Source organism: Cynocephalus volans, chromosome 2 (assembly GCF_027409185.1).
Source record: "Cynocephalus volans isolate mCynVol1 chromosome 2, mCynVol1.pri, whole genome shotgun sequence".
Taxonomy (NCBI): Eukaryota; Metazoa; Chordata; class Mammalia; order Dermoptera; family Cynocephalidae; genus Cynocephalus; species Cynocephalus volans.
Genome location: NC_084461.1, coordinates 227,248,592 through 227,262,001, shown reverse-complemented (window position 1 = coordinate 227,262,001; position 13,410 = coordinate 227,248,592). Strand labels below are relative to the sequence as shown.

The window sequence follows — 13,410 nt, the reverse complement described above, 5'->3', positions numbered from 1 at the left end:
TTTGTCTTTCACTAGTGCAAAAACTATGACATAGCTATTTCCATACATCCCACAATACCTGGTACAGTAATTGTGTGCATAATAGTTTATTAATAAATGTCTGTTAATTGTATGAAAAATAATTTTTTTAATTAAAGAAACAGCTCTAATAATTATAACAAAGCTTAGAAAACTTCTTGTTGAAAATTGTAATCAATTAGCTTTTCAAAAATGATTTATTTACAAATTCAATATTTGAACACAGGGCAGAATCTAGACAGTATGCTACATGGCACTGGGATGAAATCAGACTCTGACCAGAAAAAGTCAGAAAATGGAGTAACCTTAGCACCAGAGGATACTTTGCCTTTTTTAAAGTGCTATTGCTCAGGACACTGCCCAGATGATGCTATTAACAACACATGCATGTAAGTATTTTATGCAGTCCTTAAGAGTTTAGAGAATAGAGTTGCATTTAGTGCTATTTTAGGAACTGTAAAAATTGAGTTGTTTTGGTTTTTTCTTTATATATGGTATCTTTTCAAAGAGCTAAAAAGCTTCTTGCTTTGTATATAGGAACATTATTACCATTAAGTGATTGATTACTATATTAGAGTTACATTATAATATAGTTTTTTAAAGAAGATAAAAGGAATCTAGTGTTTGTCTAACATTTTGAATTTAATGATTTTTTTTATCATAAAGTTATTGATGCTGGGCCGGCCCCATGGCACACTCAGGAGAGTGCAGCGCTTGGGAGCGCAGCGGTACTCCCGCCGCGGGTTCGGATCCTATACAGGAATTGCCGGTGTGCTCACTGGCTGAGCGCGGTGCGGACGACACCAAGCCAAGGGTTGCGATCCCCTTACCCGTCACAAAAAGACAAAAAAAAAAAAAAAAAAAAAAAAAGTTATTGATGCTTATTGTAGAAAACTGAGAGATTTTAAAAAAGAAACCAAAAAATTTATCCACAACCTTCTACGTTTTAATTGGTTGAAATATTTTACAGATATATAAGAATGATACTGTGATAATTTTATATTTTCTTACCTGTGAACTCCCCAATTAAAATCTGATTTGTATAACTATTTTAGTTTTCCTACTTAATTTTATGTTAACTGTATTCAACACGTTTATATATGATCATGTGATTTTTATCCTTATTCTTTGGGGACATTGAAGAATTGACTTACTAGACAAAAATTTCCTGAACAACTCAGTCTCATCAGTCAGTGTATATCCTAGTTAGAGAGATAATAATGAATGTCGTGTTTTGTATTTTTCTAATAATTGTATGCTCTTTAAATGGACCATATATAAAACATGAAACTTTATAAAACTTTTTATGTAAAATCTTGAGTCTATGGCCATACCACCCTGAAAGTGCCCAGTCTCATCTGATCTCAGAAGCTAAGCAGGGTTAGGCCTGGTTAGTACTTGGATGGGAGACCACCTAAAAATACTGGGTGTAGTAGGCTTTAAAAAATTTTTTTTTAAATTTTCTTTTTGAAGTTATGTGATGGTTCATCACATCTTAGATGTGCTGTTTGTTCTCTGATGGTGGTTGACTTTACTGGGCAGGCTATCAGCTAGTTCTCAATTTATACCTTCTCAGAATTCTTGTCTGGAGGGGAGTGCTCTCCATTATGTCACCAAATAATTTTTTTGCCAAACTTCTTTTCTGTAACACCTGCCTGATATGATGTTAGTGGCTTAATACCTAGAGTAAAACTGAGTCACCAATTTTAACAGATTTTTATTGCACACAACAGTTTTTCCTAACAGAAAATAAAGAGTACTGCAGAATTCAGGTAGAAGGAGTACACTTACTGACATGAATCATAATTATGAGCACAGGTAAAGCTTTTATAAGTTTCTTCCATACCCATTAAAGTCTAAATGAATATATTAGGGGAAAACTCCAGGGTACTAATACTAAAATCATAAAAATTTCATTAAATATAAATTTGTTTATGTAAATTTCTTGAAAATTCAACAATTCAAAAGTTTTCCCTGTTTTTCTATCACGTTCAGTAAAAAGCACCTTTCGGAATCTTGATCTGTCTATTCTTCCCAAATATACTTTCTTTGTTATTGAGTCTGTTTGTGTTTCATAGAAAAGTTTGTTTTCACCTATTATCATGTACAGTATGTGAATACTAAAAGTATTATGGGTAAAAAGAGACAAAGTTATGTTTATTTTCAAGACATTAAGATTATTTACTTTATAATATTTCACAAATCTGCTTTCTGTGATCACGTGACTGTTTAACAGAGAAGTTATATAACTCACATTTGGAGGACTTGTTTAGTAGAATTTCTTTTCACTTGACATAGGGTTCTCACTGGGCCTTTAGGTATTGTTTCAGACATAACAACTTTCATTTGCCTTAAAACCTATTTGGCTTTGTCAGTAAATCACATGTGAATGTAATTCTAATTCAGCGAACAAGATACTAAAGGCCATCAGTACCTGTTCACATTCAAACTCAGATTTCAGTGGTACTTTCTGATGTGATGTGTGGGTTTTTTTTTTTTTTTTTTCTTCTCTTTTTAGAACTAATGGACATTGCTTTGCCATCATAGAAGAAGATGACCAGGGAGAAACCACATTGGCTTCAGGCTGTATGAAATATGAAGGATCTGATTTTCAGTGCAAGGTGAGATCTTATTTAGGACACATGAAATAAAGAAGGTGGGGGGCACATGAAAAGCATTGGTTTCCCCTGGGAGAAGTGTGCCCAGTCTACACGTTGCTGTATGTTCATAGAAGTAAATGTATGGGAGGAAGCTTAGCTCTTAGTTCAGGTAATATGATTGTGGTCATTGAAGTTCCCGATTATTTTACTTTAAGAAAAGTTTTAAATAATTCCAAATTGTCATGGCTGCAAAAAATGATATCTACACTTATTTGTAGATTATAAAATTTACTGAAAATACTTTAAGATGATAGACAGTAACCTTTGTAGCACTCTGAGACAACTTAGAAAAGTTAGTCCTTGTACAGAGGTGTCAGTGGAGTTAGTTTAAGAGGAGCAGCAAAGGAATCAGAGGATCTGTAATAAAAGTTTATGAACATCCTGCTAGCTCTGGGTTGCAAATATAGTCCCCTCAAAATTGTGTATAGAATTTTTTCCCCAGGAGATCCTTCCAATGTTTTTGCAAAATAGCTCTTGATATAACAGTTTGTACACAGTTTTAGTCTCGGCTATGTTTGAAAATTATTCTTATTATTCAGAAATTCTCAGGATTGATAGAAACCTTAAAGGCTATATGTTTCAACCTCTCAGCTAATGCTTGAAATCACCCTCTCTGCAAATCTGTCTTCCTGTCTGACTCTCTGGACCACAGAGAACAAGTCTAATCCTTCAAGGCAACAGCCCTTTAACTATGTGAAGAAAGTTTTTTCATCCTACTTTCCTCTCCACATCCTCGAGTCTTTGCTCAAGGAAAATGATAGTCCACAGTGACCTCAGCTGCTCCTTACATGATCAGCTTTAGAGTTTTTCACATTCCAGTCACTCAGTATAATATGCAGAATTGAGTGTGGTCTGACTAGGAGAAAAAGCAGAGGTAGGTAACCCCGTTCCCTTTTTCTGAATACAGCCAACTCTCATGTTAGATGTTTGGCAGTCACACCATGCTCTTGAAACGCTGGGCTTTCTGTCAGCTGAAATCCTCCTGTCTTCACTCGTGCTGCTGCCGAGCCTCATCTTCTCCACTCCTGGGTACTGTTGATTTCCTGACACAGATGGATGGGAATAGAATGAGTTGCACATAGTTGTCTGTCTTACATTTCATTGTATAAGAATTAGTCCTTTTCTCTAATATGTCAGGATTTGGGGGATGCTAATTTAGTTGATTCTCCTGGTTTTATGTCATTTGTCTACTTATCAACTTCACATACTTTACATTAATCACTTAAAGAAATTGAAAAAAGAGCTGTGATTAGAGCTCTTAGCCCAGTGGTAGTAACCAGGCCCCTAAACTACGCCCATCCCAAACTGAATTCACCATTATAAGGTAATTGTGAAGCTTTTGACAGTCTTTATTCACATCCATGGACCTTTGATAAGGGGCTTCACTCTCTTGTTTTCTCATCAGTGAAGGAATTGCTGTAAGGATCAGATGAAATAACATGTATGTAAGGAATTTAGCACAGTTGGCACACAGTAAGGGCCTAATAAATGTTAGTTTTTACCGTATTGATTATCTAACTGAGCAGTCTTCAAGCTGGGTTACCAACATCCCTTAGTACACACAGAGTATATTACTCAAGGGTAACATAGGCACGTGGATAGTTTTAAGGGAATCAGTTTACAGATTCTAAACTTCCTTAGGTCCCATTGCTTAAAATTGCTGTGCCTGAGGACCGAGCTTCTCAAGCAGGTTCTCTTTTCTTTCCTCTCTTTTCACATTTATCCTTCTCCCACTTTACAAATTGAAAGCCCTGTATGTAAAACTTCAAGTTTCCAAACAGTAATTTGAACTAAAAGTGTTAGTGTATTGTTGCATGTGGGGATATCAAATATGTTTGCGGGTCAGGTGGTTTTTAATTTTTTGCTTTCAGCAAAATTGCTAGATCATTGAAAATAATTTTTGATGATAAGATCATTATGGGATTTTTAGCATATGCTTTGGAAGCATATGGTAAACAAATTTCTTTCATTATCATCTTTTTGGTTAAATAAACAGAATGTCTTAGTGCTGACCAAAAAAAAAAAAAAAAAAGGAAATAGGAATAAATTAATGCTGAATCTTCTCATTCTACCAATAAGTAGTATTTATCCATAAATTCATGAACTAATTTTTAAAGTCCCATCTGTCTTATTAAGAAATGCCTTTTCCAATAAAATTTTCTTATGGTAGTTATTTAATAAAGTGTATATTATAATAATATATTTATGTAATAATATACACTACTAATTATATTAGCAGTACTAATAATTCTACTAATAATTATAATAAACTAGAATCAGTCACAGGAAATAAAATTATGTACTTATTTTTGATGTGGAGAATTATGTATTAAATTATATTAGGTCACAATTATTGTGAGATATTGAAAGAAAATAGAAATTCAAGGAGAAATAGAAGTTTTAATATAAAATTTCCAATTGTTGAAGCATTTGTTCTTTTTTTTTTTTTAATGATGATAATGGGTATCAAATTGCTGTGCCACTTAGATTTTATGGAATAGATTAAAGAATGATCTAATACTTCTATTTTAAAGTGTCTAATTATGTACAGTAAGCCAGAAATTATTAATACATTCTTTGTGGCTATTTAAATTTATGGTGAAAAATTGTAAATGTCAGCCTAAAAATATGTGAAGATACATTGTTTTTTAGAATTTGCTTAGGGGTTATACAAGCAAAAAAAAAAAAAAAAAAAAATGTTTTTTTCCCTTTGTTCCAAATGTCTGTGCTAACAGCCCATTTATTTTTTTAAAACATTTTATTTATTTATTTTTTAAATTTTTATTATTATTATTTATTTTTTTTAACTTTTATTTTGTCGATATACATTGTGGCTGATTATTGCTCCCCATCACCAAAACCTCCCTCCCAACAATGTCCTTTCTGTTTGCTTGTCGTATCAACTTCAAGTAATTGTGGTTGTTATAGCTTCTTCCTCCCCCCCCCGCCCCGGTTTGTGTGTGTGTGTGTGTGTGTGTGTGTGTTTATATATTAATTTTTAGCTCCCACCAATAAGTGAGAACATGTGGTTTTTCTCTTTCTGTGCCTGACTCGTTTCACTTAATATATTTCTGTCAAGGTCCATCCATGTTGTTGCAAATGGCAGTATTTCATTCGTTTTTATAGCTGAGTAGTATTCCATTGTGTAGATGTACCACATTTTCCGTATCCACTCATCTGATGATGGGCATTTGGGCTGGTTCCAAGTCTTGGCAAATTTTTTTTTTTTTTAAAGATGACCAGTAAGGGGATCTTAACCCTTGACTTGGTGTTGTCAGCACCACGCTCTCCCAAGTGAGCCACGGGCGGCCCTCAAGCAAAAAATTTTGACTGTACTTATCTAACTTTCCGCATATCTACCTGTTAACCCAGCACCTAACTTGAGGAGAACAGCTTTTAGTCCTACCCTAAGCCTTTTCCCCCAGTGCTTTCACATACTGCAGGTATGGATCAAAACAGATGCACGTGACAATCGCCAGGCTTCACATTCCCTTCGAGCCCCTGGTCTCTATTTGCAACTCTAGCTTATTCTCTTTCTTCTTGCAGGTGAAAAATTTCTCGGAAACCTCACTGCCATTCCTTGTAATTTGGCTTCAGTTCCTTCTTCATATACTGTCTCCAGCCCACGCACATGAAATAAGTTTACTTAAGTCAGAATCTCCTACTTCGTAAATGCCAAGTAAAATTTTTTCCCACTAGGATTTTTATTCCTCACATAAATCTGGAGAAACAAATTGACTTGGTGGGTGGAGGATAGGGGTGGGGAGTGCAGGGAGGGAAGGGGGTGTCACCCAGCTCCATAATCTGGACAGACCCGACTTTTGCTCACCTGGATAGAGTTAACCTATGTAGGAAAGAGGTGAGACAGTCTGATGTTCCTTCTTTGGTGAAGCCGCGTGGGATCTTCTAGGGCTTTACGAGCTTTGTTGGCTTACTCTAGAGTCTCATCTGGGATTCATATCACGCTCTCCAGAGGAGGGAGAACTAGTTTATTGAATATTTACTATTTGTATTTAGTATGCTAAGTATTTGGTATATGCTACCTCATTTCCTCCCACTAACTGTTTCTATCACGTATTTTTCAACAGAGGAAACTAAAGTCCAGAGAAGTTAGTTGCTCAAGGTCACAAAGCAAATAACTTGCAAAGCTATGATTTAAACTATTTCATTCCAAAGCCCTTGCGTTTTTTTTGTAATATTATGCTGCCTTCAATTTGTTGCCAAAGTCTACTTTCTTTCCCTTTTAAAGAAAATAAATGAAACATTTAGCTATCTAGTTTCCAACACTCCTTGTTTCTAAAATCTTTAAACCACAGCGGTCTTCCAGCTCTCTCTCAAGTGTTCTCATCTTCCTGGCATATAATCCACCTAGGCTAGACAGTATGCACTCATACAGAATACAGAAGTGGTGTAGGATCTGTTCATACATTTGAGATATTAATTCCCACCTACTGGTATTTGATTTACCTTCTTCATTCCTGTAATCATCCTTGACAGAGAAAAAAGAAACAAAATAGGAATTGGAGGATTATACGTTTTTGTCCTCCATTACCCACCATTATGTCAGCAATACATTTATTGCTTGGTGGTCTTTCTCCCCGCATTACCAAAGACACCCTTTCTTGGTTTTTCTTTGTACTTTCTCTTCTGCGAGGCTAAGCTCATTTTAGCGTCTCTGGACTATTCTTGGATACTCAGCACTTCTTTTATTTCCCTTTAGTTGTGTGCTCTTCATTTCATCTCATGCAAGTTTTCTGTAGATCTGGGATTGTTTCAACATCTGGGATTATTTCGGAGTCTCCAGTGAAACAACTAACATATCTTTTTCTCTTTACAGTCTTTAAAAGTAAAAATTGTTAAAGAGTAGAAATTCAGTTGAAATGTAAAACTTGTACATTGGGAGTCTTCCCTGCTAGAATCTCAAGTCACGGACTCCCATTCACCTTTTTAAAGTAATTCCTGATTATACCTAGGTTTTTCCTTTCTAGCCATCTCATATTTAAGAATAGCATCGTTAATTTCTGCTTATATTCTTGCTACTTTTATTATGACAAACAGTTCCTTTCTACTAATATTTTGGTCCAGAATGGCAATTCTCCCAGCCAGTGCTGAAATGTTAGTATTCAACTTGTCAGATATTGTACCGTTAAGCAAATAAAATGTCACACATGATTGTTGATATCTGTTCGCGTGACTGTAATCTTTCTCTGTGCTAGTTTTCTGATCTATTACGGACACATCTCCTATCTGGTTGGTGATCTCTAATAAACTCTCAGGAAGGTTCCTATGTTTTTCCTTTTCCATCACCATGTATGCTTCAACTTGCTTCCATATCAGGTTCACTAGTTTCAACATAGTTGTTATATGCAGAATCTACGGTATCTTCTACCTACTCTGCCACCTCTCTTAATCAGTCTTTTGTTTGGAATAGGATACCCTCCACTTTTTAAGTCTGACCTTAAGTCTCATCCAAGTCTCAGTCTACTGTGAGATCATATTTACCATACTAGTTTATGATTGTAATAAAAATTTATTACCCATGTTTTACAGGAAAAGATCTCATGACTTTAGAGAATTACTTTTTTACTAAAAACAACTGGAAAGTAATATATTAAGATATGCCAAAGAGTGGGATGAAAAACCTTTATAAACTTTTATTTGTAATTAAGCAAGTTACAACCTGATGTTCTAAAACACCATCCACATAAATATGCTCTCCTTAAAAAATAATGTTTTATAGTCTTCACAAGACTATTTCAGCACAAATTTTAATTTTTCAATAATCTTTTTTTACACATAAAATTTGGAGGTCTTTTTCACTCATTGAATTAGAAATTGCATTTTATGAATACTAAAAAAATTAATTATCTATTTAATGTATTAAATTATTTCTAATTTTATCATTACTTTTCCTGTAGGATTCACCAAAAGCCCAGCTACGCCGGACAATAGAATGTTGTCGGACCAATTTATGTAACCAGTATTTGCAGCCTACACTGCCCCCTGTTGTTATAGGTAGGTTAGCTGAGAAAAGTCTGAGCATGATTCGCAGCCAAATATTTTCTCTGGTTTTAACAATAACCAAGCTACCTAGAATTTAAGGGTAAGAATTATTTTTTCCTTTTAATAAGATGTGATAGAAAGATAATCGTTTACTTACTTTGTCAGGTCCATTTTTTGATGGCAGCATTCGATGGCTGGTCGTGCTCATTTCTATGGCTGTCTGCATAATTGCTATGATCATCTTCTCCAGCTGCTTCTGTTACAAGTAAGAAGTTACTTATTTTGATCCAAAATACTGTGTTGAACATTAGATCTCAACAGTTTTTTTTTAAAGCCAGTGGGCAGAAGGCACTGACTGCGATTTGCAGTTTAGAAACTTGTATTCTCTGGTTATATGGCCTTTATTTGACTGGATTGTAGTTTTGTTATAGGAAAAGACCTTACTACCAATTAATTGGACACAATTTTATACTTCTTGTATGTTCGTGAATACTTATAATTTTCTTATTTATGGATAGTGAGCTTTCTTATATCTGGATTTTACAACCTGTCCTAAGAAACCAACATATTATAGTTCTTTAATAATTTGGGGCTTCAGAATTGTTTGCATTTTGTCATGATGTTAGAAGACAATTGCCAGAAAAGAAAGTAATAAGAGGAGGCAGCCCCTACTGGATATAAACTTCAATAATAAAACATTATCCTACTGGCATAATATAGAAGCATCAGTGAAACAGGTTAGTAAGCCCATAAATAGACTCAAGTACATATATAAATTTAGTATACAGTAAAGGTAACATTTCAGATCACTGAGCAAAAGATGGATTATTCAATAAGTGGCTTGGGACTAGAGAGCTATATGTGAAAAAATGAAGTTGGATCAGTTCCCTACACTGAAATCAGTTTTAGCCAGATGAGAACTACATATATTAAAAAATGACTAAGGTACCAGAACAAACCATGAGAGAATTTTAAAAAATAGTCTCAGAGTTTAGAAGACCTTTCTGAGTCTGACACAAAACTTAGAAACACTAAAATAAAAAACAATAGCACCAAGGTCACGAGTTCAGATCCCTATGCCTATTAGTTGCCAAAAAAACAAACAAACAAAACCTGATAAGATTAATAGTGTCAACTACATAAAAATAAAACTTTTACTATGTGGCAAAAACCACCACAAGCTGTCAGAAGGCAGACTACAAGCGAAAATTCTTGGCAGTTCTTAATACAAAGGGGCTGATTTCCCAAATATAAGAAGCCACTGTAAATCAAAGAGGATAAAAATCTAAGCAGTTAAATGAGGAAATAGGTCCAAAAAATAAACAGATGGTTTATATAAAAAGAAATACTTTTATATATGGCTCTTAATAGAAAAATGGAAGGATACTCAAGAATATTCATAATAATAATATAAATTAAAATCACACTGAGATATTGTTTTTCACCTATCACACTGGCAAAGATTCAGATATTTGACAGAAGCTCTTTTAGATGAAGCTAGCAGATTGAGCATACCTAATTATTTTTATTACCCAACTAAAACAGCAATAAAGAGTTTTTAACTTTTGTCCAACTAGGACAAGGAGAACAGGAGGTAACAATAAAAAGTTTTGGAACCCACGAAGCAGATGGATGAGTAGTAAGTAACTTTGCAGACCCGAAAATTCTGAATCCTAGGCTAGAGATTGAGAAAACCAAGAAGCAACCAGTTTATACTATAAAATTCCCAAGAAACTCAGTAATTGGCACTTGCAATTATCTCTGGAAGTGAAGTTGAGCATGTAATTGGCACTTGCAGTTATCTCTGGAAGTGAAGTTGAGCATGACAGTAACTAAGAGGGTTGCTTGAAAGTCTGTTTTTAGAAAGTCAAACTCTAGGGCCGAGCCCGTGGCGCACTTGGTAGAGTGCTGCGCTGGCAGCGCGGCGACGCTCCCACTGTGGGTTCGGAACCTATATAGGACTGCCGGTCACGAAAAAACGACAAAAAAAAAAAAAAAAAAAAAAAAAGAAAGAAAGTCAAACTCTGTGTTATCCAGTACTGCGTTAACAAATCATTCCAAAACTTAGTGTCTTGGAATAAGAATTATTATCTCACTGTTTCTGTGGATCTGAAATTCAGGAGTGACCTGACAGGGTGGCTCAGGGTCTTTCTTGAGCTTCCAGTCAGATGTCAGCTGAGGGAGCACTCATCTGAAGGCTTGACTGGAGCTGGTAGATGATTGTCTGAGGTGGTTCTCTTCCAAAGCTGACAAGTTGCAGACTGATTTTTGGCAGGAGACCTTAGTTCCTCTCTATGTGAGCCTCTGTACAAAGCTGCTTGAGTCTCTTCACAGTGTGAAACCTGGCCTCCCTGCAGAGAAAGTGATCCCAGAGACCAAGGCAGAAGTGGCAGTGCTGTCTCTGATCAGGGCTTGGAAGTCATACCATCACTTCTGCCATATTCTGTTTGTCACATGGCTCAGCCCTGACGTGTTATTGGAGGGGACTAAACAAGGGCATGAACATCAGGAGGTGAGATTGATTATAGTACATTTGGGATGCTGGCTACCACACATGTTGAGATCTCTTCTTCATCCCTTCTGTGAAAAATCATGTGACTTCCCCACCACCACCCTAACAGAAGGCTAGAATGTATTTTCTGGAAAGAACAAAAACAGAATTTCCCAACTTTAGTGCCATATTGTTGAGGATTAGGCATTAGAATGAAAACAAGGAGGTAAAGTAAATATTTACATGCTGATTGATGGGCCCCTCAGCCCTGCCAGAATCCTGTCAGCCAGGCCTTTGCCCTTGAGACAACAGATAGCATGATGGTTCTTAGGGGAATCTGTTCAGCCCAAGAGAAAAGACCTAAAAATGCTGCCTTTGAGGCCCAATGAAAAAGGTCAAGGCAGATCGTCATACAGTGACGCCTATAATCAATTAGCCCCACTCATGTTCTAACAGTTGCCAATCAGGGCATCAGACTGTGAAGGACACTGATCTCTGATAAACAGGAAACGAAGTCAGCCTTGTGATTGTGCACCTCACTGCCTGAAAAGAGTTTCTGGCTGCAGGTGTAAAGGAAACCCAGGTGTAGCCCAGCAGACTCTGAGTTGAGGAGTTGGAACTGAGAGTCTGGAGAGATGACAACTGTAGTTCACAAGACAGCATTGGAGAGGAGACAGCCTCACAGAGAAAGACGACATCTGTAGAAGATTCCCATCAAAGATTAAGCTGGTTTCTTCATGTGAGGAAACTACCCAAGGCTGGGGGAATAACACCTAAAATGATTGGAGGAAACAGCATTTGTTGCTCACACAAGGCTGGGAATGGTGTCTGTTCCTACCATCCATGAGACTTGAAAACCTCATATTTCATAGGCTTTGGTTAGAGTACTCAGAAGGATCTTTACCTCATGGAATAAGTAGCTCTAGACTAAACGTGGCTGTGGTCCTGCCTTAAAACTAAGACCCAAAAGGATCGTACTGTTTCCAAATAACTGCATCCTGGAACAAACCTCAAGAATATTTATAGGAATACAAAAATATCCAGCATCTAAACAGCATAATATCTGCTATTCTATCTGTGAATACTAAGTATGCAAAGAAGTAGGAAAATATAATCCATAAGTAAAAAAATATTAAGCAACGGAAACCATCAACCCAGAACTGACATAGATCTTAGAATTATCAGACAATAGAATTAAAATAGTTGTTAGGATTGTATTTTATATTTTCAGAAAGTTAAATAGAGACATGGAAGCTTTTTTAAGAGACCCAAATAAAACTTTAGGAAATGAAATCCATAATACCTGAAATGAAATATACAATGGATGAGATTAATGACAGATTAGACACTGTAGAAGATAAGATGGGTGAACATCAAGACATAACAATAGAAACTATACAAAATAAAACACAGAGAAAAGAGAATGTGAAAAACGAATAGAGCACTAGTGAGCTGTGAGACATCTTTAAGTGGGCTTATATATAGATGTAATTAGAGTCACCAGAGGTGAGAAGGGGATTAAAAAATATTTTAAGAAATAATGACCAAAATTTTTCCAAATTTAATGTAAACTCATAAATCTAAAAAGTTCACCAAACCCTAAGTATAAGAAACAGAAAACTACACCAAGACACATCATAGTCATATTGCTCAAAACCAGTGAGAAAGAGAAAATCTTAAATGCAGACCAGAGGAAGAAAACAGATTATGGAGAGAGGCAAAAGATGAAAATGTCAGCAGATTTTTCATTGGAATCAATGTAATCAAGAAGATAGTGGGCCGATATCTTTAAAGTACCCAAAGAAAAAAGTCATGAATGCAGAATTTTATATTCAGAGAAAATATCTTTCAAACATGAAGGCAACTAGTGCGCACGGAGCAGGGTGACGTCTGGCAGGGGAGGCAGGAACTCCACGGGGACCACACTGCCGCTGTGTGGTCCAGCAGCCTGGACCAGTGCACACAGAGCGGGGAGACATCCAGTGAGGGAGGCAGAAGATCTTCAGAGACCACACCGCTGCCGCACGATCCAGCAGCAGGTAGGCTTCACCGCTGCCACCCAGCTCCGTCCCAAGCCCGGCCCAGCCCGCACGGAGCAGGGAGAAATCCAGCAGGGGAAGGGGAAGCTCCGCAGAGACCACACACTCTGCGGTGCCTCTGCGCATCCCAGCAGCCCAGCCCAGTGCACGTGGAACAGGGAGACGTCCAGCAGGGGAGGTGGAAACTTGGCAGAGACCG

At 36.5% G+C, this 13,410-nt stretch overlaps 1 protein-coding gene and 1 pseudogene across 2 annotated transcripts in view; both read left to right on the top strand.

Annotated features, from left to right (window-relative positions):
• The window catches only part of BMPR1A (bone morphogenetic protein receptor type 1A), a 151,204-nt gene that overhangs the window by 112,997 nt on the left and 24,797 nt on the right, over nt 1-13,410 (top strand). For both annotated transcript variants that reach the window (XM_063084592.1, XM_063084597.1), the window contains 4 exons: nt 245-407; nt 2,537-2,639; nt 8,597-8,693; nt 8,847-8,946. In XM_063084592.1, the coding sequence (XP_062940662.1) occupies nt 245-407; nt 2,537-2,639; nt 8,597-8,693; nt 8,847-8,946 (463 nt within the window). The remainder of the gene's footprint in view (nt 1-244; nt 408-2,536; nt 2,640-8,596; nt 8,694-8,846; nt 8,947-13,410) is intronic.
• Nucleotides 1,339-1,457, top strand: LOC134371440 (5S ribosomal RNA; annotated as a pseudogene).